This window comes from Mauremys mutica, chromosome 4 (genome assembly GCF_020497125.1).
Source record: "Mauremys mutica isolate MM-2020 ecotype Southern chromosome 4, ASM2049712v1, whole genome shotgun sequence".
Lineage (NCBI taxonomy): Eukaryota > Metazoa > Chordata > Testudines > Geoemydidae > Mauremys > Mauremys mutica.
In genome coordinates, this window is record NC_059075.1 from 61,692,773 (window position 1) to 61,713,618 (window position 20,846).

Genomic DNA, 20,846 nt, shown 5'->3' on the forward strand with positions numbered 1-20,846 from the left:
TCTAGTGTAGACAACTCCCCTAGAGATAATGGCTGGCTCCATTGGGGTGATTCTAGCTCAGCTGTCATGGGACAGCTCATATTTTTCAGACATACATGTGATCCCTCCACACTCTGGAGATGTCATTTCAGTTACTTTTCTCCAAGCAAATGGAACACTCTTGCCCCTTACCTGTATATATCTCGGGCCATTCCAAAATCACCAATTTTGGCTACTCGTCCTGTCCCAATGCAGGTCAGCAGGCAGTTCCTTGCAGCTATGTCCCTTAAAAGAGAAATGGAGTTATGAATTATAATACCTTACGAAATGGTTACCAGAATAACTGCACTTCCGACACACATTGGTCTCTCCAGGTGCCACCCCCACTTTAGGTGTCAGGCCTCATGCTTATTTAGGGTGGAAACATGCATTTCTCTCATTCTCAGGCCAGGTGGCAGTCCTCTGTATCAGCAGTGATCAATGTAGCAGATCTGCCTTGGGCTCAGACCTTGCAGTACTATTTCCTTGGGGACACAGGTGTTGGAACTAGGGGTGCTGCTGTACCCCCTGGCTTAAAGTGGTTTCCATCATATACAGGGTTTACAGTTTGGTTCAAAGGCTCTCAGCACCCTCACTGTACAAATTGTTCAAGCCCCCGTGCCTAGGGACAATCTTCTTAGTGTATGTGCAACGTGGCTCAGGTGGCACGTGACCAGGATTCATCACAGATATTGGTCTGCTGGTTGGATCCTTAGGGCAGGTCTACACTTACCTGCCGGGTCGACGGGCGGCGTTCGACTTCTCGGAGTTCGAACTATCGCGTCTAATCTAGACGCGATAGTTCAAACTCCGGACGCGCTCCCGTCGACTCCAGAACTCCACCGGAGCGAGTGGCGGTGGCGGAGTCGATGGGGGAGCCGCGGACTTCATTCCCGCGGCGTCTGGACGGGTGAGTAGCCCAAACTAAGGTACTTCGACTTCAGCTACGCTATTTGCGTAGCTGAAGTCGCGTACCTTAGTTCGACCCCCCCCTTAGTGTAGACCAGGCTTTAGCTTCCCCAGCTTGGGCCAGGTACTGACAGGGAGTGCAACGTGAACTCCAATCCATGCCTGCCCCTTGAGGATGACTGTGGTCAGGGGTGGCTCTAGACATTTCGCCGCCCCAAGCATGGCGGCATGCCGCGGGGGGCGCTCTGCCGGTCGCTGGTCCCGCGGCTCCGGTGGACCTCCTGCAAGCGTGCCTGTGGAGGGTTCGCTGGTCCCACGGCTCCAGCGAACTCTCCGCAGGCACGCTTGCAGGAGGTCCACCGGAGCCGCGGGACCAGCGGACCCTCCACAGGCGTGCCGCCGAAGGCAGCCTACCTGCTGCCCTCCCGGCGACTGGCAGAGCACCCCCCCACGGCATGCCACCCCAAGCACGCGCTTGGCGTGCTGGGGCCTGGAGCCGCCCCTGACTGTGGTAATTAGTGACCAAGCAGCTTCCTTAAAGTAAAGTATCATTTATTTAGAACAAAAGGATTTCAGAAAAAAAATCCTAAAATTAATAAACCAGCCTAAACTGCAAAGCCTGCATTTCCCTAATGCTTACCGTCCCCTGGATCTGAACAGGCCCAATTTCATTAGACTCCCACTGCAAAGTCTGTCTGTGCCAGCCAGCTCAGTGGTTTGAGCACTGACCTGCTCAAACCCAGGGTTGTGAGTTCAATCCTGGAGGGGAGCCATTTAGAGATCTGGGGTAAAAATATGTCTGGGGATTGGTCCTGCTTTGAGCAGGGGGTTGGACTAGATGACCTCCTGAGGTCCCTTCCAACCCTGAGATTCTATGATTGACTGGCTAGACCAGGAGTAGGCAACCTATGGCACGGGTGCCGAAGGCGGCATGCGAGCTGATTTTCAGTGGTACTCACAGTGCCTGGGTCCTGGCCACTGGTCTGGGGGGCTCTGCATTTTATTTAATTTTAAATGAAGCTTCTTAAACATTTTAAAAACCTTATTTACTTTACATACAACAATAGTTTAGTTATATATTATAGACTTATAGAAAGAGACCTTCTAAGAACATTAAAATGTATGACTGGCACACAAAACCTTAAATTAGAGTGAACGAATGACGACTCGGCACACCACTGCTGAAAGGTTGCCGACCCCTGGGCTAGACAGTAGCTCACCAGTGAACCACACCATCTGCCCTGCAGAGAGGCTTTTCCTTTGATCTCTAATTCCCAGCCTGGCAAACAGTGTTTACAGTGGGTTGGAGATGCTAATAGCTGAAACCCGTTGTCTTTCTAGTGTGTACCTAGATGGTCTTCCCTGATTGCTCTTCCCACAGACTTTATTAAGTTAAATCAATATATTCACACAAGAAATTCTTATAACGCCAATGTAAGTTACACAGTTTCTCTCAGTAACTAGGTTGCATATCAATATTCTTAGATTCTTACATCACAGTTTATAGTACTCATAACATGATTACATATCAGTTCCATTCCTGTTACACCTTACATATTTAGGTTTAAAAAAATATAGGAGCCGATCTGGTGAGCCTTACGTGAGTAACCCGTACTCCCACAAGTGACCACACTGAAAATTAATCCCTAGTAGGATTAGGCCTTCATTTATTAAAAATGATTTGTATGTTATAATTCTTATTAATGGTAATTACTACATAGCACCTAAATGGAGTTTTTCATCCAAAAATCTCAAAGCATTTTACAAGGGTAAGCACCATCTCCATTATATAAAGTGGGAAACTGAATCAGAGCTCACACAAAGTCAGTATTAGAGTCAGGCCAGAACCCAGTTCTGCTTTAACCATTTGCTAACATGGCCTCCTTTCCTCTTTGATTTTTTTTAAAGAAAGACCTGTGACTCCTTCACTTTCTCCATAACTCTCAGTGGTGTCTTGTTTAATGCAAAATGCCATTTGACTGGTATTTCCCAGAAAGATGCTTGTATTTTCTTGGGGCTGGATCTAGCAAATCATAACTCCTGCACTTAGGCTTATACCTGTCCTTAGTCCTATTTAAATTAACAGTGTTGTATCTGAGAGTAACTTTGCAAGACTGGGCCTTTAATTTGTGACACAGGAAGGAGGTGAATGCATGAGTGAGGCTGGAGAGTTTGTGTTTGTTTTAAAGTACCATTGTGCTCTGAAAAGCACCTTGTTAAAAATAATGAAATGGGGGGGAGGGGTGTGTCTGTGTTTAATTATGTCTTGGTGGATGGCTAGAAAAATGTGCGTACTTTGCAAGTAAAATATTTCTTCTCACCGCCAGCCTTGAAAACTCCGCCTGCATCTGAAAAACAAGCTGGGGTTTTCCTTTTTACCTCATCACCACAGTAACAAAATTGTTCCAGGATAAATTATAACCTCGGTGACACTTGTGCAATCCCCCTGTGTACAGTGGGTTTAGATAGGTGTAACAGATTGAAGCTTAGTACACAATTCTTTTATTGATGCTGTACACAAAGGAATAGGATCCATACTGTTCCCTTGTAGATGTTAAGCTTATTTTAGTCAGTAAAATCAGCAGATAGGACTCTGACTACACACAGGGGCAGATCTGCTGAGTGGGAAGGTGTCTTTTATATAGTCACTTTTCTGAGCAGAAGGGCACTTTAAGGCAAGTTCTGTTATTTGCCTGAAAAATGTGTGTGTGTCTATATCTATATATATCTATATATAAAAAGCAGAAATCAAGCAGAAATAACTAACAGAGAAAATTCTGTATTACCTGAGAATTTTCATTCTAGAACCTTCTGTGTCAGATGGTCTTCACAGTGAGGTGTTCCCCAATTCTAGGGTGACTGGAGGCAGACCAAATTTTGGTTCTGAGGCTGGGATTATGATGGCCCCTCCGAAAGAACTCTCCAGAAAGACAGCACCCAAAACTGAAAAATACTAACTGTATAAAAGTACTATTCAACTCAAACTCTTTGCAGCAGAGCCTTGACATAAAATGTAAGGATTTCCCAGAGGAACACCTCTTCCCTTTCAAACTACTCAACAAGCAAGCAACAGCCAGAATAAAACCCTAGATATAATGCAGTCCTCCAAGGGAGGGTCAGACTGTCTGACCTGGAGGGTTCTAGAATGAAAATTCAGTGGTAAGACAGAATTTCCCTTTTCTCAGTCCCCTTTGTGTCAGACAGCCTTCACAGTCGGCCGTAAAAAGACATAAATCATCCCTAGGGCAGGAGGAAGAGAGGATTAATATTTACCCATGTAGAACTGAAAATGAATTTAAGCGTTACGGGGGCTCCCTGCTCCAAAACACTCCTCTACCAAATGCTGCATCAGCACAGGTGGGGATATCAAGTCTAGAGTGTTTGAGAAAAGGTGGCTGGAAGAGCCTGTAGTAGCCTTTCAGCCCTTCTCATAAGATATATGCGATTTCTCTGCCCACACAATCGCTGCTCTTTTCACAGCATGCATAGTAATGAGAGGAGCTGTACCTGAGGCTTTGAATGCCTTTGTTGTAGAAATCTTTATTCCTCTGTTGGCGCTCTTCACATCTAACTTATGCATTTCTACATTCTTAGAGTGCTTGGTTCCATTCAAAAAGGCAACAATATCATTTCCTATTACATGAGGAAGACTGTGGTGACCTTGGAGATGGAGACCTGGGGAGTCCACAGAACTGCCATGTTTGGTGGAATGTGTAACTGAAGTATAACTGAGAGCATACCAACCTCTGCAGTTCCTTGGACAAGGAGCTGGTGAGTAGACAAGACAGTTTCAGTGAGAAGAGGAAGACAGCTACCAACTGTGATGCTGACAAGTAGTTTTATGTGGACCTGTAGATCCTACACACAGATCCAGATTATGACAGGATGTGTGTATTGCTAGAGGACTGATAAGAGGAGTGGTCTTCAGGAATCTGTTATGTGACAGTGATGGGAGAGTCTCATGAATTTCTTACAGTGCAACATGCCTGACCTTTCCAAAAAGTGCTGCCTGGAGCCCCGTGGTCAAACCATCCGGTAAAAACATTACACTGTCTTTTGCTTCAGCTGACTTTGCCCTGATGTGTGTCCCTTGTAACACCAACATCTAAACCTCAAGTTACCCACAGACATCTTCTGTGAATGTCCTCTCAGATGCGAGGAGGGTGTTTATCAGCTTCTCAGAATGAGCGATTATAGATCTTTCCTCGCAGCTTCCCAGCTGATGAGCTAGGCAGGTCTGGATATTGGTTCAGGATAGGTCCTCTTGAGCTATGTTTTGTGTATTAGTTGGGAGTTTGAGAGAAGGTTTGAGCTATATCTGAATCAGGTCTGAGAACCAAGACCTGAGGGTTTATGAGAAGAGGTTTATAATCATTGTGGCTGAACCTTCCTTCACAATCTTCACTATCTTTACTTTCAGTGGCTGACAGAGGAAAGGTATAAAGTAGGCCTTTAAGCCCACTTCTGAGATAGGAGGTGTGACTTTACACCCCATATTCTTCATGGAAATATAGTTATGATACAAATGTGGTATAACTAAGATATACTTTATGCAAGATGGCTCATGTAAGGTATCATTGGCAGGGGCGGCTCTATGTATTTTGCCACCCCAAGCACGGGCTGCTATCGGCAGTGCGCCTGCGGGAAGTCCACCGGTCCCGTGCCTTTGGCGTACCTGCTGCCGAATTGCTGCCAAAGCCACAGGACTGGCGGACCTCCCGCAGGCATGCCACCAAAGGCAGCCTGACTGCCGCCCTCACAGTGACCGTCAGGCCGCCCCCTGTGGCTTGCCACCCCAGGCACGTGCTTGGTGCGCTGGTGCCTGGAGCCACTCCTGATCATTGGAAAGGCTGTGATTTACTGAATATGTTTATCCAATTTGTATGCTTGTATCATTTTTGTATCTGAAGCTGGGAATATTGACCATGTCTCTGTATTTCAAATGTGCTATGGTGGATGAGGCCAAACAATGTTAGTGGCTTATTGAAGAAATTCACACAAGCATAAGGATTACCCTTGGAACTGTGTGCAATAGAAACCTCTCAGATATAGCTCTACACAATGGGAACTGTTTGACCCAGGTCAGATAGCTCTATATAGTGGGAACTGTTTGACCCAGGTCACAGCAAAAAAGCTTTCCAGCAAGTGGGGGGAAGACATAAAAGAGAGACAATGACAACAGGAGGGGTCCTCACTCTCCCTACAACAACACAACTGAAAACACCTGAGGAACAAAGACTGAACTGTGAGAAGTGATGGTCCCAGGCTAAGATCTTTAGCCTGTGTATGAAAACCTGGGAAAGCCAAGGCAACCTGTGCTTTAAGAATCTGCCAGCCTGTTTATCACTCAGGGTGAGAATTTGCTAATTTGTATCCTATCTATCTAGTGTGTCAAGCTTAGTTTGCACGCTTTGTTTCATTTGCTTAGTAATCTGCTTTGTTCTGTTTGCTATCCCTTGACCCACTTACAGTCTGCCTTTTATAGTTAATAAAATTTGTTTTGTTTATTATTAAACCCAGTTTATGCAATTTCTAGCTGGGGGGCAAGTCATGCACACCTCTCTTCACACTGAGGAAGAGGGAGAATTTTATGAACTTGAGCTGTATAAATATTTCTATACAATGCAAAACAGTAGTAGTCTGGGTTTAGAATCATAGAAGATTGGGGTTGAAAGAGACCTTGGGAGGTCATATAGTCCAACCCCCTGCTCAAAGCAGGACCAACACCAACTAAATCATTCCAGCCAGGGCTTTGTCAAGCCAGGTCTTAAAAAACCTCTAAGGATGGAGATTCCACCACCTCCCTAGGTAACACATTCCAGTTTGTCTACCAAAAGGGGTAGGCATGTGAGTGCTGGGGAGCCCTCTCATACAGAGCTGACTTCTGTCTGTGTCTGCAGTGGGCTGTGGCCCTAGCTCTGTGTGTGTGTGTGTGTGTGTGTGTGTGCTGCAAGAGGCTGGAGAGCCTAATTCAGCAAAGCAGGGAGAAGGAGCCCAGGCTGATTGAGCAGGGGAGGCTCAGCTGAACCCCACCACATCAGGTCGCATCCCAGAATGGGGGTCTAACCTGTCACAAGAGGATCAACAGCCTCTGCTTTCAAGTGCCTCCTCCTCTCCTCTTTTGGTTCTCCAACTGGATTTGGGTGCAAAGAAGTTCATCAATAGGCTTCCAACCTGGCCAGAGATGCACCAAAAAGCTAGCTGATCTGGACTGCATTCCCTTAGTTCTAAGTGTGCCTTGCGGAGCCAGTTGACCCTGACTCTCCTTCTTGCTATAGAACCCTAAAGAACAGAGTGAGAGCATCTGTCCAGGACATGAACAAGGCTACCTCTCTAAGCAGTGCTGAAGGTTTTCTGCCTTCTTAGCAGTTATATACACACTTAAAAAAATTGTCTGTTGGAAAAGGAGTGATCTTGATGTCCATAACATGAGGCAGGTTGTACCTCATGTCTCCTACTTGGTCTATGTACCTCCCTACCCCGCAAGTCATATAGGAGTCCAGATATGTTCTGCCGTCACGGTGTTCGGAATCTGTAGTTAAGACCAGCTTCCCTGGAAACTATGAGCAGATAGCTGTTAAATAATATTAACAATAAATTCACCAAGTGGTGCTAGTACTGGATCTGGACCAAGATCTTCATATTTGCTGCAATTGCTGTCTGGAAATGAAGCAAGAATAGGACTGGTTATCCACATGAGACCAAGTAGCTCAGGTGCTGAGTCAGCGATTTTATCTTAGGAGACGTGCTAATGTTTGGCAAATCAGACAATATATTCTTCTGAAATAAAGATAGTCTTGGATGCTAACTTAGATGCTGAAATTCTGTGAGAGCTGTAACTGGCCCTTCCACTTGTTCGCACAAAGCCATGTTTCTGAAGGCTTTTAGCTGTGTCTTCTGGGCCCTGTATAATCTAATGAGAATGTTGGCCAGACCAGAGCAGACATGTATCCCTTTCACTTGAAGGGATGGATGATACGGAATTTGAATACCCAGGTAGAATTTATGAGTCCAAATGGAAGTACTCTATATTGTTACTGTAGCTTCTGCTACAACAAGATGCATTATCCCCTGGATGACTCTCCCTGATCATATCTTCAATAGATCTCCATGAGATTTATTTTCATATTCTGAAGTTTTAGGAAATAATGCTGTAATTATGAATTTCAATATTTCTGCCAGGAATATTGATCTCCTTATGGACTTATTGAGAGACCTGAGATCTAAAATGGGCTGCATGACATTGTTTCTCTGTACCACAAAGAATCTTGTGTCCCTTCCAAACTATCTCTCCTGCCACTGAACTCGTTCTATCATTTCAGTGCGTAAGAGATGGACTATTGTGCCCTTCATCTTCTGATGCTATGAAGGGACTTTGCTGGTTTCTTTTAATATACTTTGTGAAAAGGATAAACTTGTTCCTGGGATAAGGAGTGAGCTGTACTGAATATTCTTCCCTGATGTTCTCAAGCACTCATTTTCTGAGCAGGTTAACTCCCATATGATGGCTCACAGAGAGAGAAAAATCTCTTGGAACACCCAAAAACAAAAGAAATGTTTGGGGTTGGATGGTTTTTCCAGAGAATCCCAGCCTGATTCTTCCAACTCTTAAGACAGGTAGCAATGACCTCTTCCTGCTGCATAAATCTCTATGCTGGAACCTGGAGGGACAATGGCTTCAAAGAGAACACTGGCTGAGATAAGGGAGCTTGAATAGTCTCCCACTGGAAGGAGGGAGGGACTAGTCCCTGGCATACAGCCTCAGTGACTCCTTTGTCTCTGTGCTCCCTAAAGAGTGCATCAACAAAATATCTGGAAGGACACCAGATGTTAGCTCGCAGTTCCAGTTTCTTCAGTTGGAGTCATACTTGCCCCCAGGACCTGTCTTTGGAAATTTTGAATGTACAGCAAATCAGAGTCAGGTGAAGCATCAGGCCTGAAAAAGCTACATGGGAAATGTAGTTTAAATTGATTTATGGAGGGTGTGTGTGTGTGTGTGCGCGCGCACATGCTCACAAGGGCATCCCAGGAGTGTATAGACCTGCGCAATAAGAGGCTGCAGCCAATACTCCCCAGGCTGCGGCTGCTGTATCCAATTTTAGTCTGAGTGAAGATCATATTGTCCTGTCTCCCTCAGTTGGTATGACTATACACTTCACTATAGAGCACACAGCAGGCTTAAGCTTAGGCAGAGTAAGGAAGACCTTTTTTTGTTCTTAGGTACAAGTAGGTCTTGCTAGGGAATTCCCATTCCAGCTTCATCACAGCCTCAAAGCAGGTGAGGAAGGATTACACAGCTCTTCAGCTTTGCCTGTTTCTTTGGTTTTAGTGTTTTATTTTCTAAAAACCATAAGCATTTGTGAAGCTAGAGCCCCCATTCATGCTTAACTCTGCAAAGCTTAGTTGAGAGTCTGAGGTATCTCATTCAAAGCCTCAGCCTTAGCAATTTCCTCCTTTTCCTTTAGAGTGGGAGTCTCTCCTGAGAGGTTTTAAGACTTTGCGCTGTCCCTTTAAGAGCTGGTTGTGACCAATATCCTTCACCAGTCCCTGGGCCAAACATCTGAGAGCAGGGATCCTGTGCATTACCAAGCAGCCTGGAAGGACAGTCTGCAGGCATAAATCCTGCATGCCTCCCTAAGGAAAGCAGCAGCCACTTCATGACATCCCATGGGACACCTAGAGGCTGGTCCATCTCCTGGAGAGCAGGATCTGAATTTCTTCACCCGCGCACTCCCTGCTGCTGTGTCTGAGCTAAGTGGGGACCAATCACACCTAATGAAGAGTGAGCTGGAGCCACTGGAGACAACTTGCCCATTGGTATCTGAGAATTCACAGGAATTGGAATGTTTCATGGCTTGCTTTGAAAGCTGTGGGAATAGGGATTCCATGTCTGGGGGAGGGGAGAGGGTTTGAAAAAATAAATTGCCCCATACTCCATGACACTGGTTCTGGCCTGGTCTCAATGGAGAGAATTTCCATGTGACCTGCTCAATGATCTCGGTCTGGACCTTGCCCCCATGTGAGCTGGGTTCCTGCAGGCTGCTCGACTGCCTGCCTTTACTGAGGGCAGAAAGCCAAAAGAATTTGAGTGTAGCAGCTCTGAGGAGAAAATCCTTGAGGGCAATGAAGAAATCAAGATACAGAGAAAAGTCTTTCACAAATCCTATGCCAGGTCCGATCCAGAGGGAGTCCTGGATTCTACCATATGCGCCACTTGGAAGCAAAGCAGTCTGGGGAGTTCTCCCTGAGGGCCAGTCTGAAAACAAGGCTCAGAGCAAAGATCTGAGTCATCATAGAGATGGTGAACACCCCACTGTGGAGACTTTCTGACGTGGAAGAGACTGAGAAACGGTTTATAAGACAGCTATGAAACTCCTCAGCCTCTCGCATGTAATTCAGCATCTGATGAGCACTTCCTTTGTCTCACTGTATGGACTATGCTGAGTAAGGGGTGCCACATACGTGTATCAGCCCAGGAGGAGCTGCAGAAAGGAAGTGTGACTCAGAACCCCTCCGCCCCGAGTTAGAATTCTTCTGCAGCTCCTGCTTTGTGCAGGAGGTAGCATATGCTGTGTTGGATGATTACCAGGCATAACATTCACCGCCCTTCACAACTAATCGCTCTACTGCCTAGTATGGGGAAGAGGGGTGAGAGAGGGCAGCATAGTCCTGGATCCACACACTCCCTGCTTCTTTCTGCCTGCTTGGGCTCTCAGACCAGGTGCTCCCTTCCCCGACAGCTGTGCAAGGGGTTAGGGTTGGGGCTTTACATCCCTTCACTCCCCCACACAATCACAATATTGCCTTGTGTCAGTAAGCTGGCAAGCCAGTCCAGTCCTGAGTTGTTAACATCCTTTTTAGAAATGTTTACATTGAGAAGATACTATTAGAATTTCCATATGTTGTATTGTGCTTAAGTAAATAATAATCCCTTTATAGCAACATTCATCTGAGGATTTTAGAGTGCTTTGTATTTAACCTTTACAAGATCCCTTATTACATTCAGTTTACAGAGGGGGGAAACTGAGGCACAGAGAAGTGACTTAACTGAGGCCACATGTTGAATCAGTGGCAGAACTGACAACAGAACCCCAGCATCCTATCTCCTCCACTGCCCTAACCACAAGCGCACATTCCCACCTATAATGCTAAGCATGAGGAAAGCAAACACCAGCCTCACAGTTCCCTGCTCAGATTGTTGCCTGCCTCGTTTCCCCCTTTTCTTCCAGTCGCTCCCACTCTTGCCTAGCGCTATAGCGGTTAAGCCTGTTTGCTCTGCAGAAAGGGGATGTGTGTGTGTGTACGTGTGCTTCTACCTGGGTGCGGATACTCTGCTCTGCCTGCCTCTGTGAAGCCTCCCCTTCCTGGCATACCTGCAAGCTGCACCCTGTTACTGTGTAGCACACACACCATGGGCATGTCTATGCTGGAGGTGTAATTTTTAGCTCGGGTAGATATACTCATGCTAGCTTTGATTGAGCAAGAGTGCTGAAAAAGAGCAGTGTAGCTCTGGCTGCATGGGCAGTGGGACAGGCTAGCTATCCTGAGTACAATCCCATCTGAAACCTACTCCCTCCTCCTGGGTGTGGGTCTCTGCTCCTTCCACTGACATGAGCTGGGCACCTGATGGCCTTTAGAGCGGTGGCGGTGACAGGTGAATTCAGAAAGGTGCTATGACTGGGAATTCCATGAATTGCAACCAGCTCTCAGTTGAAACTGAGAGATGCTGCCAGTCAACTGGGAATTTTTAGAAGCTACTTGTAGCAACTGTTAGCTCTTCTCTAGCACTTCATCCAGAGATTGTAGGGCGGCAAATCTCATGATCCTGATTTTGCAGATGAGGAAATTGAGGCACAAAGAGGTGAACTGAATTGCAGTGAAACCATGGCAGCGTGGGTGGCAGCATGGGTTAGCTGCTTGAGTGCAAACCAACCTGGGCCCCAGGGTATGTACAGTTTGTGCTGCCGCCCAGGCTGTTGCCGCTTCATTGATGTTGCTATCTGAGCTAGCTAGATCAAAGCTAGCTTGGGTATGACTACATGTGCCTCAGTCCCACCTGTGATTGCAGTGCAGAGATACCCTTCCTCCCTGTTCAGCATCCTACCAGCTGGGCCATACTGCACACGTCCTGCTTTGCTTTACCCTGAATCTCCCTGCTCCCCTAGTCAATGGATCTAACATCAAAGGTTATTCTGTGCTGATGCTACTCTAAAACAATCAACAAGTCAATTACAGTGAGGTCAGAAGAGGGAGAAATAAGCTACTCCTTAGTCTCATGCACATTTGGGTAGGGTAATGCTACCATCTAGTGGAAAGCAGGAAGAACCTCAAGTGTGTATGCGATACAGATATCCAGTAGATCAGGGGTCAGCAACCTTTCAGAAGTGGTGAGCTGAGTCTTTATTTATTCACTCTAATTTAAGGTTTCGCATGCCAGTAATACATTTTAACGTTTTTAGAAGGTCTCTTTCTCTAAGTCTATAATATATAACTAAACTATTGTTGTATGTAAAGTAAATAAGGTTTTTAAAATGTTTAAGAAGCTTCATTTAAAATTAAATTAAAACGCAGAGCTGCCAGGACCTGGGCAGTATGAGTGCCACTGAAAATCAGCTCACGTGCTGCCTTCAGCATGCGTGCCATAGGTTGCCTACCCCTGCAGTAGATGAACTGCTGAAGTATACACAGCCAAGGGGGACATTTTTAGAAGTATGAAGGGCAGCAAAGAGCCTAATTCCCATTGAAAATCAAAAGGATTTGGGCACCTAACTCCCATTTTTGCCTCTGAAAATCTTTATTCATAATGTGCTTTAGCACTGTATGCAAAGCAGCAGAGTTCACACCATTTTGTCATGTTATAACATGAAAACCTCTATAATATTTGCTATTAAAGTGGCGTCATTAGTTGTGCTGTGTTCAGGGATTAGCTAACGCCCGAAGACCTTCCTAGTCATTAGTTATAGTCTTGATTGACAGTTCACTTAGGCAGTCACTTGTGAAGATGCTGCAATAGGTTATCTTAATGATAACCTAGGGCTATACAAGGAGTCCTGCCTGCTTTTGGCTTTAGACCAAGCACTAACTTCAGACCACTTTTCAAGTCAAATAGGTCCAATCTCAACCTGCTTATAGTTTTTGCTTCAGAAACATGGGAAATTCCTGTATCCACATGTTTTTTTGCAGTGAAACCTGTCGAAAGCCTAGGGGTTCAATTGAGCTTCTCCTTGAGATCTTACTCAGTCTGTCTTGGGGAACGTAAAACCACATGGATCCAAACTGAAAAACATGTCTGCATATTCCCTTGCAAAGGGAAAGCCATAGGCTTTGTACAAGCCCTGTGGAGTTCAAGCAACCTTCACACTGGTCCGGACTGCCCCATCTCACCTGTGGATGAAGTGGTTCTCCTCCAGATATTTGCAGCCACAAGCAATGTCCCTGGCTATGTTCAACAGGTCCTGCATTATCAGAGTGGATGGCTGATTCTGGATAGGAGACAGATGCACCCAGGTGAGAAGAGGAGGAATGTGGTTGGGTGGGGGAGAGAGTATAGGAAAAATAGAATAGTTGGAGAGATAGGAAAGGAAGGAGAGAGAGAGATGCAGAAAAGTGAGGGGAGGAGGTCAAAGGAGAGAAGAGATTTCTATTTAAGGTTAAAGTTTGCCAGACACAGGAAGCGAGTCTATTAGATTTCCCCCCTGAGAGTGTGTGTGTGAGAGAGAGAGAGAGAGAATTTTGGCCCAGTCTAAATAAAATGGCCAACACTTCTATCAAAGGTATGAGGTGAGAACTGCCCACTGTAGTGAGCAGTGTGAAAATAAGCACAAAGGACCTTTAAAAATTGGGAGAAGTGAGAAGTGGGCTTCTAAAGAATGACTGTGGGGATGCTAATGGGTCACACAACAAAAAAAAGTGCAGTTAGCAGGGTGTCATTAGTCATCACTGGAGCACCTTCTGCTGGCCACACCTGGGGATGAGCTCTCCCAGTCCAATGTCCCTCCTGTGGTTGCTCACTCTCCCTGTCTCACTTGCTTGAGACTTGGCTGCTCCCACTTCATGGCTTGGCCCTCCGGCCAGGTCACTGTAGTCCTCCCTTTCCAGGTTATCTTGGGACCTGCTGTCCCAGGCGATCCTTCCTCTCACTATGCCTTAACAGCACCACTGCCCAGGGGCTAGAAGGGAAACCCAGTGCCCCCCTACACTGGGTTCCAGCCTAGCGACCCTACAACAAACAGTCACGGACTGCACAGTTCTGAACCTTACTGCTGTATCCCTGGGCTACTGCCTACCTTGCCCTCCTAACACTGACTGCAATCCACCCCCCCCCCATCCCCCTTCTCTCAGCTACTGGGCTTTATACAGGCCCCCTCCCATTCCTCTCCAGCTGAGCCTCATCTCTAATTAGTTCTTGTTCCTTGGCTGAGACTCCTAGGTATAGCCCAGGTGGTTAATAGGCCCACCTGGTCACCTTAGGCCTTGTGTGGGGTAGACATCCCATCACCGTGGGACTCACTGAGAAGAGCACAGCTTAACTCCCATAGTGCTGGGAGTGGGGATTTCTCTGGGCTAAAAAAATCTGCATTGGGTCTACAGTGTATTCAGCAAACTGTTGCGTGATTGCTTAGACAGACCCAAGGTGTTTCCATCAGTCTGTGCACTAGCGAGCCAGGGAGAGCTACAGCACGTGAGTGTGTGTACAGCAGCCTATGTAAAGAGCCCCCTTTGTGTTTATTATTCCTGAGTCCTACCTCTTCCCCATCACAAGGGATGTTACAGGGCTGGAGGTCATTAGGGTTTGATGCTGGCACAGAGTAGTGCAGTCACTCATCTTTGCTCTCTCGCATGCCATTCAAAATCCCGGATGGATGTGTTTTTTTTGTTTTTTTTTTAAAAAAGCCTCACTAATTTTTGCTGTGACCCATTAGCATCTCCAGAGTCATTCTTTAGAAGCCCACTTCTTCCTTCTCCCACTTTTTAAAGCTCCTTTGTGCTTATTTTCATACTGCTCGCTGCAGCAGGCAGTTCTCACTTCACACCTTTGATAGAACTGTTGGCCATTTTATTTAGACTGGGCCAAAACTCAACCCCCCCCCCCACCTGTGACACCCACTTATTCTCTGGCAATCATTTCTTCCCCTGCAGGGAAAGTTCCTTGGTGTGTCTCCAGGAAGGTGTTATGACAAGTGCTTTTCCAGTGCTCTGGGGCAAGATGGGGAGAAATTACTACCAAGCTTAGTGAAGCTCCTGGAGATGTCAAGTCAAATTGCTCTTTTTTCTCCTGTTCTTTCTGGATGCTGTTATCTTGTTCATTTCACCGCCTGGAACCATGTAATTAGTACTCCGGCTGTTGGCAGCTGGTGTTTAATCAGTTAGATGGGTCGTGTCTTTATTGTACAGAACACTTGGACATTTGGCATTGAAGGTTAGCGTTATAAACAAGTTCTGTATAAAGGTGAAAGCGAAGGAGTAAATAAGAAAGACAGACAGGCAGAGATCAGCATGTTTTGGGATACCTTTGTCAGGAGGCCAATGGAGTTTCATTTTTACTGTGGCGAAACAAACCCATGGCAAGATCTAGAGCTGGCTGAATTTTTAGGCATATTTCTTTGAATTTGGAAGGGCTGTTTTGGTTCAACTACATTCTTGACCCTTTTTATTTTGCTGATAAACATTCTTGATAACAGGTTTGTTTTCACACAAATGTTTAGGGAATGATTGTTCTTCATACTACTCATATTCGCTATGTGCCAATGAGAACATTTGCTCTTCGCTGGTGTTTAATCACTATTCCTTGTTTCATAGGCCTTGTCTCCTCACAAAAGTTGTACTACTTTCACTATACTGACGTAGTTAAAGCCCTACAACCTCCTTGGTGTGGAGGTGGTTAAATGTACTTATACCAGTATAATTTATTCTAGTATGAGAAGGGGACTAAACAACACCTGTATTATGCAGTGTAACTGTAGCTGTGTTGGGCCTAGGATATTAGAGAGACAAGGTGGCTGAAGTAATATCTTTTATTCGACCAACTTCTGTTGGTGAGAGAGACAAGCTTTCAAGACACACAGAGCTCCTCTCCAGGTCAGCTTGAAAGCTTGTCTCTCTCACCAACAGAAGTTGGTCCAATAAAAGATATTACTTCAGCCACCTTGTCTCTAATATATCTGAATAAGACACCTTTATACTGCTATAATTGTGTCCATACTATGGGTTGTAGCTAATTGATATAGCTACACCAGTACAAAAAATGGTTGTAGAGCAGGCCTTATTCTCCTATTTAGAAAGTTTCACTCATCCACTCAGGGAGCAGAAGCAATATCATGTGAGTTACATGACCAGTAATACACTCTCTGAATAACCAATTGGAAATAGGTGAAATTAGCAGTTTGTGAACTGCCAATATGTTGAAAACTGCTCATCCAAATTATTCCTGGAGCCTTTTGCCCATAACAAATACATCTGTGGAAATCAGCATTGATTCATGATCAGCCCACAAACAGAAAACCCAGGACTAATTCCAGGTTGTTATTTATTTGCATTGGCTATTTCGTTCAGCACTAATGGTACATGTAGGGCCAGGTCTTCAGCTGGTATAAACTGACATAGCTCCACTGAAGTCAATGTTGATTTATGCCAGCTGAAGAGCTGCTCCAACATCTTCCCTTTAATGAGGGTCCTTGCTGTACTTTCAGCTCTTCACTTGACACAGCAATGTGATGAAGGCTGAGGGAACATTCTCAAGTGCTGTTGTCCAGCTGACCCTGGCAGAGAACAGGGGAGGTGACAGGAAAACATCCTTTATTCTGTGTCCTCCTTGTTTGCTCAATCAGGGGGAGGGATAGCTCAGTGATTTGAGCACTGGCCTGCTAAACCCAGGGTTGTGAGTTCAATCCTTGAGGAGGCCACTTAAGGATTTGGGGCAAAAAATTGGTCCTGCTAGTGAAGGCAGGGAGCTGTACTCAATGACCTTTCAAGGTCCCTTCCAGTTCTAGGAGATTGGTATACCTCCAATTATTACCTTTTTTTTTTAAAGCTGGATCCTTTGAAATATGTGATCAAGAATCATTTTCTATTATTGGCATCTGCTCAAGTCAAGGGAAGGGTGGAAAATGTACAGAGGTTTGTAGGAGTTGGGAATCAGAGATCAGCCCTATTAAAATGCCATAATGGAAACAGACACAAGTGGAAAGGGGAAGATGGTCTCACCACCCGGGGTCGATTCTGCCGAAGGAAGCTCTTCATATCTCCACCGGCCATGAGCTCCAGCAGAATGAAGCGAGGCAGTGTCTGAAGGCTCACGCCAATGCACCGCACAATGTTCTGGTGACTGAACTTACTGTGAATCAACCACCACAGCAACATGGAAAGGAGAAGACAAAATCAGAGAGAGGATAAAACCTTTTACCCAACTCCCCCCTGAACTTTGGTGATTCAGATGAAATACAACCTGATTGTGAAATACACTGTCAAAGCAAATCCTGACCTCAGCTAAATCAAAGCATGGTGCCCTCAGCTCAGCTCTGCTTACAAGGAACCCAAAGAGATTCTGCTTGGCTTTGACTTAATTGAATTTCCTCAGAAAGTGGGAGAAAACTGGCAAAAGCTACCAAATACAACAGTACCTTCTCTCCACCCATGCCTGCCGTGATCCTCTAATGCAGAGAAGATTCATGGATTTAACTGTGACGGGGTCATGGGAGAAAGGAAACATGATATCTTAAAGTCCAAAATATTATAGCTATTTGAAATGAAATGTTATCATGTGGGGATTTGTTTTTTTTTCATTGTTTGTTAAATAAATTTCTGTGTAGCTGGGGATCTCAGTTCAGTGTCCAGCCTGCCAAAAACAGGGCCAGCTCATGCCAATTATAGCAATTGGTTTTGTAATTTTTTCTGTCCCCAAGGAACTGGGTTGAGACAATAAACTCATTTAACATACGCTGCCAAACTATCATCAGAAGGTTGTGACTTTTGATCACTACCAACTTGGGTTAGATATGAACTGAGGACTTTGGCAGGGGTGGAGGGACAGAGAGGGTAGACCCTACTAAATAAATCAAAACATTATGAAATGATCTCGTGGGTTGCTTTTAAAAATCATATATCGGCACTACCGCCTCTTGCCTTGCCAAGCAGAACTCCAACAGTCTGCGGGAGATGGACTGATGTCAATAGTTGAGTCCCAGCAGCATGTCCGAGCTGTGAGATGAAGTCATCCACATACAAACACCTCCAGGAATGTTTTTATTCCAAACATTCAAGAAGGGGCAGAGCCATAAAAATAAGTAACTTCCAGCAATATATTTCACAATGTCTTTCAGACACTTTTTTTGGTCTAAAAGCTTGCAAGAAATTATAATAGGTGTGGCTCTTTCTGGATTTTTCCAGTGATTGCTTTGCCAGGCAAGATCTGGGCAATGCCACTGTAAGTGAGAGCCATCTCCCCAGTAAATCTGCTGTGTGCTGTGAAAGAGATTAGGGGAGTTCTTCCAGATCATCTCCTTTTTTTCAAACTTCCTTTTGGAGCTCGATGTAGTGGCATAAACCCCAGGTTTGAAATACCTAGAGTGCATGGAATTATGGGGATGGCTCAGCTCTCTAGCTTTCCTAGGCAGATAAATTATACACGACCTAGCTCATTATGAGATGGTCTTTGAAATCCAGCCTTATAAATTATTGTCTGATCTACTCTGCACAGAAATCAAAAGACAGATTGTGCCTGAGTAGCACTGGCCTGCCCTGAGGGAGGTGATGAGCTGCACTACACCTCCTGGAGCTCCCCGGCACACACTGGTTCCCTGTTCACGACTTCACCCCTCAAGAGGGTTCAGCATGCCCCACTCTGCTGCCTGGTGCAGAGGAGGGGAAGAGACACGGGGCCTTTAGGGCGACTAGTGCTGCAGAAGGCATTGGGAGGGAGAAGTCCCTGTGGTTAGGGGAGCACAGGAGCTACAGTTGTGATTGGCTATTGCTTGAAGGGCACAAAGGGGAAGCTTCATGCACCATCTCCTTGTGCAGCCATCCATGCAAGAGACAGGTCCAGGGCTGTTCCTAAACACCCTATAGCATTTTTAATAAGAGAAGAGTTTGCCCCAATGTCCTGGGCTGAAAAATCTCTCCTTGGCATGCAGCATGTTGTGTGCCACCTGACTGCTGCTCTCCACCCCATTGGTGGCTGAATTTCAGTAGGGTTGCATGGCTATAGGGCCAAACCCTGTAGGTCACACATTACACAGCTTTCCATTCAATCAAAGGGAGTTTCCTTACATAAGGACTGCAGGATGTGAGTCCTACATGGCCCTGGGATTTCCTGAGATGAAAGGTGCAATATACATGTAACTCAGTTAAAAGAATTTAGTGCTTATTTCCCAAACAACCACTGGAGAAGTTACTTTCAGCTTTGCTGAAATAACCAGTAAGGGTCTCATGTACAAGGTGGACACATGTCCATTAGAAACTGGGCTGTCACTAACTCATAGGCCGCCAAATAGCCATTGGCTGTAGCAATTTGTAATTAATATCAAGCAGTGCTGGATTGGAATCAGTGATTTAATTGTGAAAGTCTCGCCATCCTGTTATTAATCTCCTGAGTCAGTGAGTTAATTTTCTGGTTAGAAATGTACCTGATTATCAGCGCTTCCATCAGAAAATCCATCTCATCCTGCTCAGAACAGATTTCTGGCAATGTCTGTTGAGAGGGAACAAAAGGGGAGAAGCACCCAGAAGAAACAAAGGTATTTAAGAGAAGTATAAAAAAGCCAGTGAAGACACAATACGATTATGTGGTAGCTATGATCTGAGTGTCTCTCTCTCCTCTTCCAATTCCCTACTCATTGGGTCATATACGACTCAAGAGGTGAGAAAGAAACAAGAGCCGACTGACCTACGTGAAGAATATTCTTGTGTGTTCATTTAACTACATGCAGTGCTTTTGTTTAGTTTATTTAAAATAGTGGTTCTTAACCTGGGGTGCATGCACCCCCTGGGGGGGTGAGACATGCCAGATAATTTTAGAAGGTAAATCATCGAAAACACAAATTAAGCACAAACACATAAGTACAACTACTTTGTTTCCTCAAACTGATGTATTTATTAACATTATACATTTTTTAACGGTTATTGTAATATACAAACAAAAATATATCTAGGTTTAAGGGGTGTGAGAACATATTTTGAGCACCAAAGGTGTGCAGGCTGCAGTAAAGGTTAAGAGCCACTGATTTAAAACAGTGTGTACTAATGGCATTGACAGATACAAACTGCAGGTGCAGGTCTGAGCAGGACGGTGTGGCCACCGCTGTAGAGGATGATATGGCTGCAGCTATCTGTGTGTGCAGACTGAGGGGACTCGCTGTCCGCTACTGAATGCAGGCTAGGCTGTGAGGGAGAACATGGCTACTGCCATTAGCAGTGTGGGCTTTGGAGGATGGAGCGGCATTTTGCTAAATGAAATAGACCATCCTTTGGGCCATCTACTACATTGGTGTGTGCACCATTTACAAAAGGAGTATGTTCGATGTATTTTTTAAAGCTCTCTATTCTACATCCACCCACTCTGTCAAAGCCCAACTCAGTGAAAGAAGGGACTGATGATACAGCCAGACCATGATGAACCCAGCTTCTGTGTGATGACTGCCCAATCTGGGCACTGTGAAATGATTTATGTGCACTCAGCCCATATGACCTTAAATAACACGCCCTCTCTCATCTACCATGTGGACATTATATCATCTTCCAGAAGGAAGTACAGCAGATTCTCAGCAGTTTCATTTGCTGGGGGCTATGTGAATACCTGGGAAGGTTGCAGACAGGGCACTGACAGGGAGCAGTGCTTGCTCACTCACACAGAAGCTGGCCACAGTCTGGCCCTGGATCATTAAAACGGAAGCAATAAATAGCATCTGAATGTACTTTTTCCTCTC

The 20,846-nt window shown here is 45.4% G+C and overlaps 1 protein-coding gene across 3 annotated transcripts in view; it reads right to left on the reverse strand.

Annotated features, from left to right (window-relative positions):
• LTK (leukocyte receptor tyrosine kinase) overlaps positions 1–20,846 on the reverse strand; it is a 163,414-nt gene that overhangs the window by 11,983 nt on the left and 130,585 nt on the right. For all 3 annotated transcript variants that reach the window (XM_045016813.1, XM_045016812.1, XM_045016811.1), the window contains exons 22-25: positions 19,548–19,612; positions 17,131–17,260; positions 13,312–13,409; positions 172–264 (exon numbers count right to left, since the gene is read on the reverse strand). In XM_045016813.1, the coding sequence (XP_044872748.1) occupies positions 172–264; positions 13,312–13,409; positions 17,131–17,260; positions 19,548–19,612 (386 nt within the window). The remainder of the gene's footprint in view (positions 1–171; positions 265–13,311; positions 13,410–17,130; positions 17,261–19,547; positions 19,613–20,846) is intronic.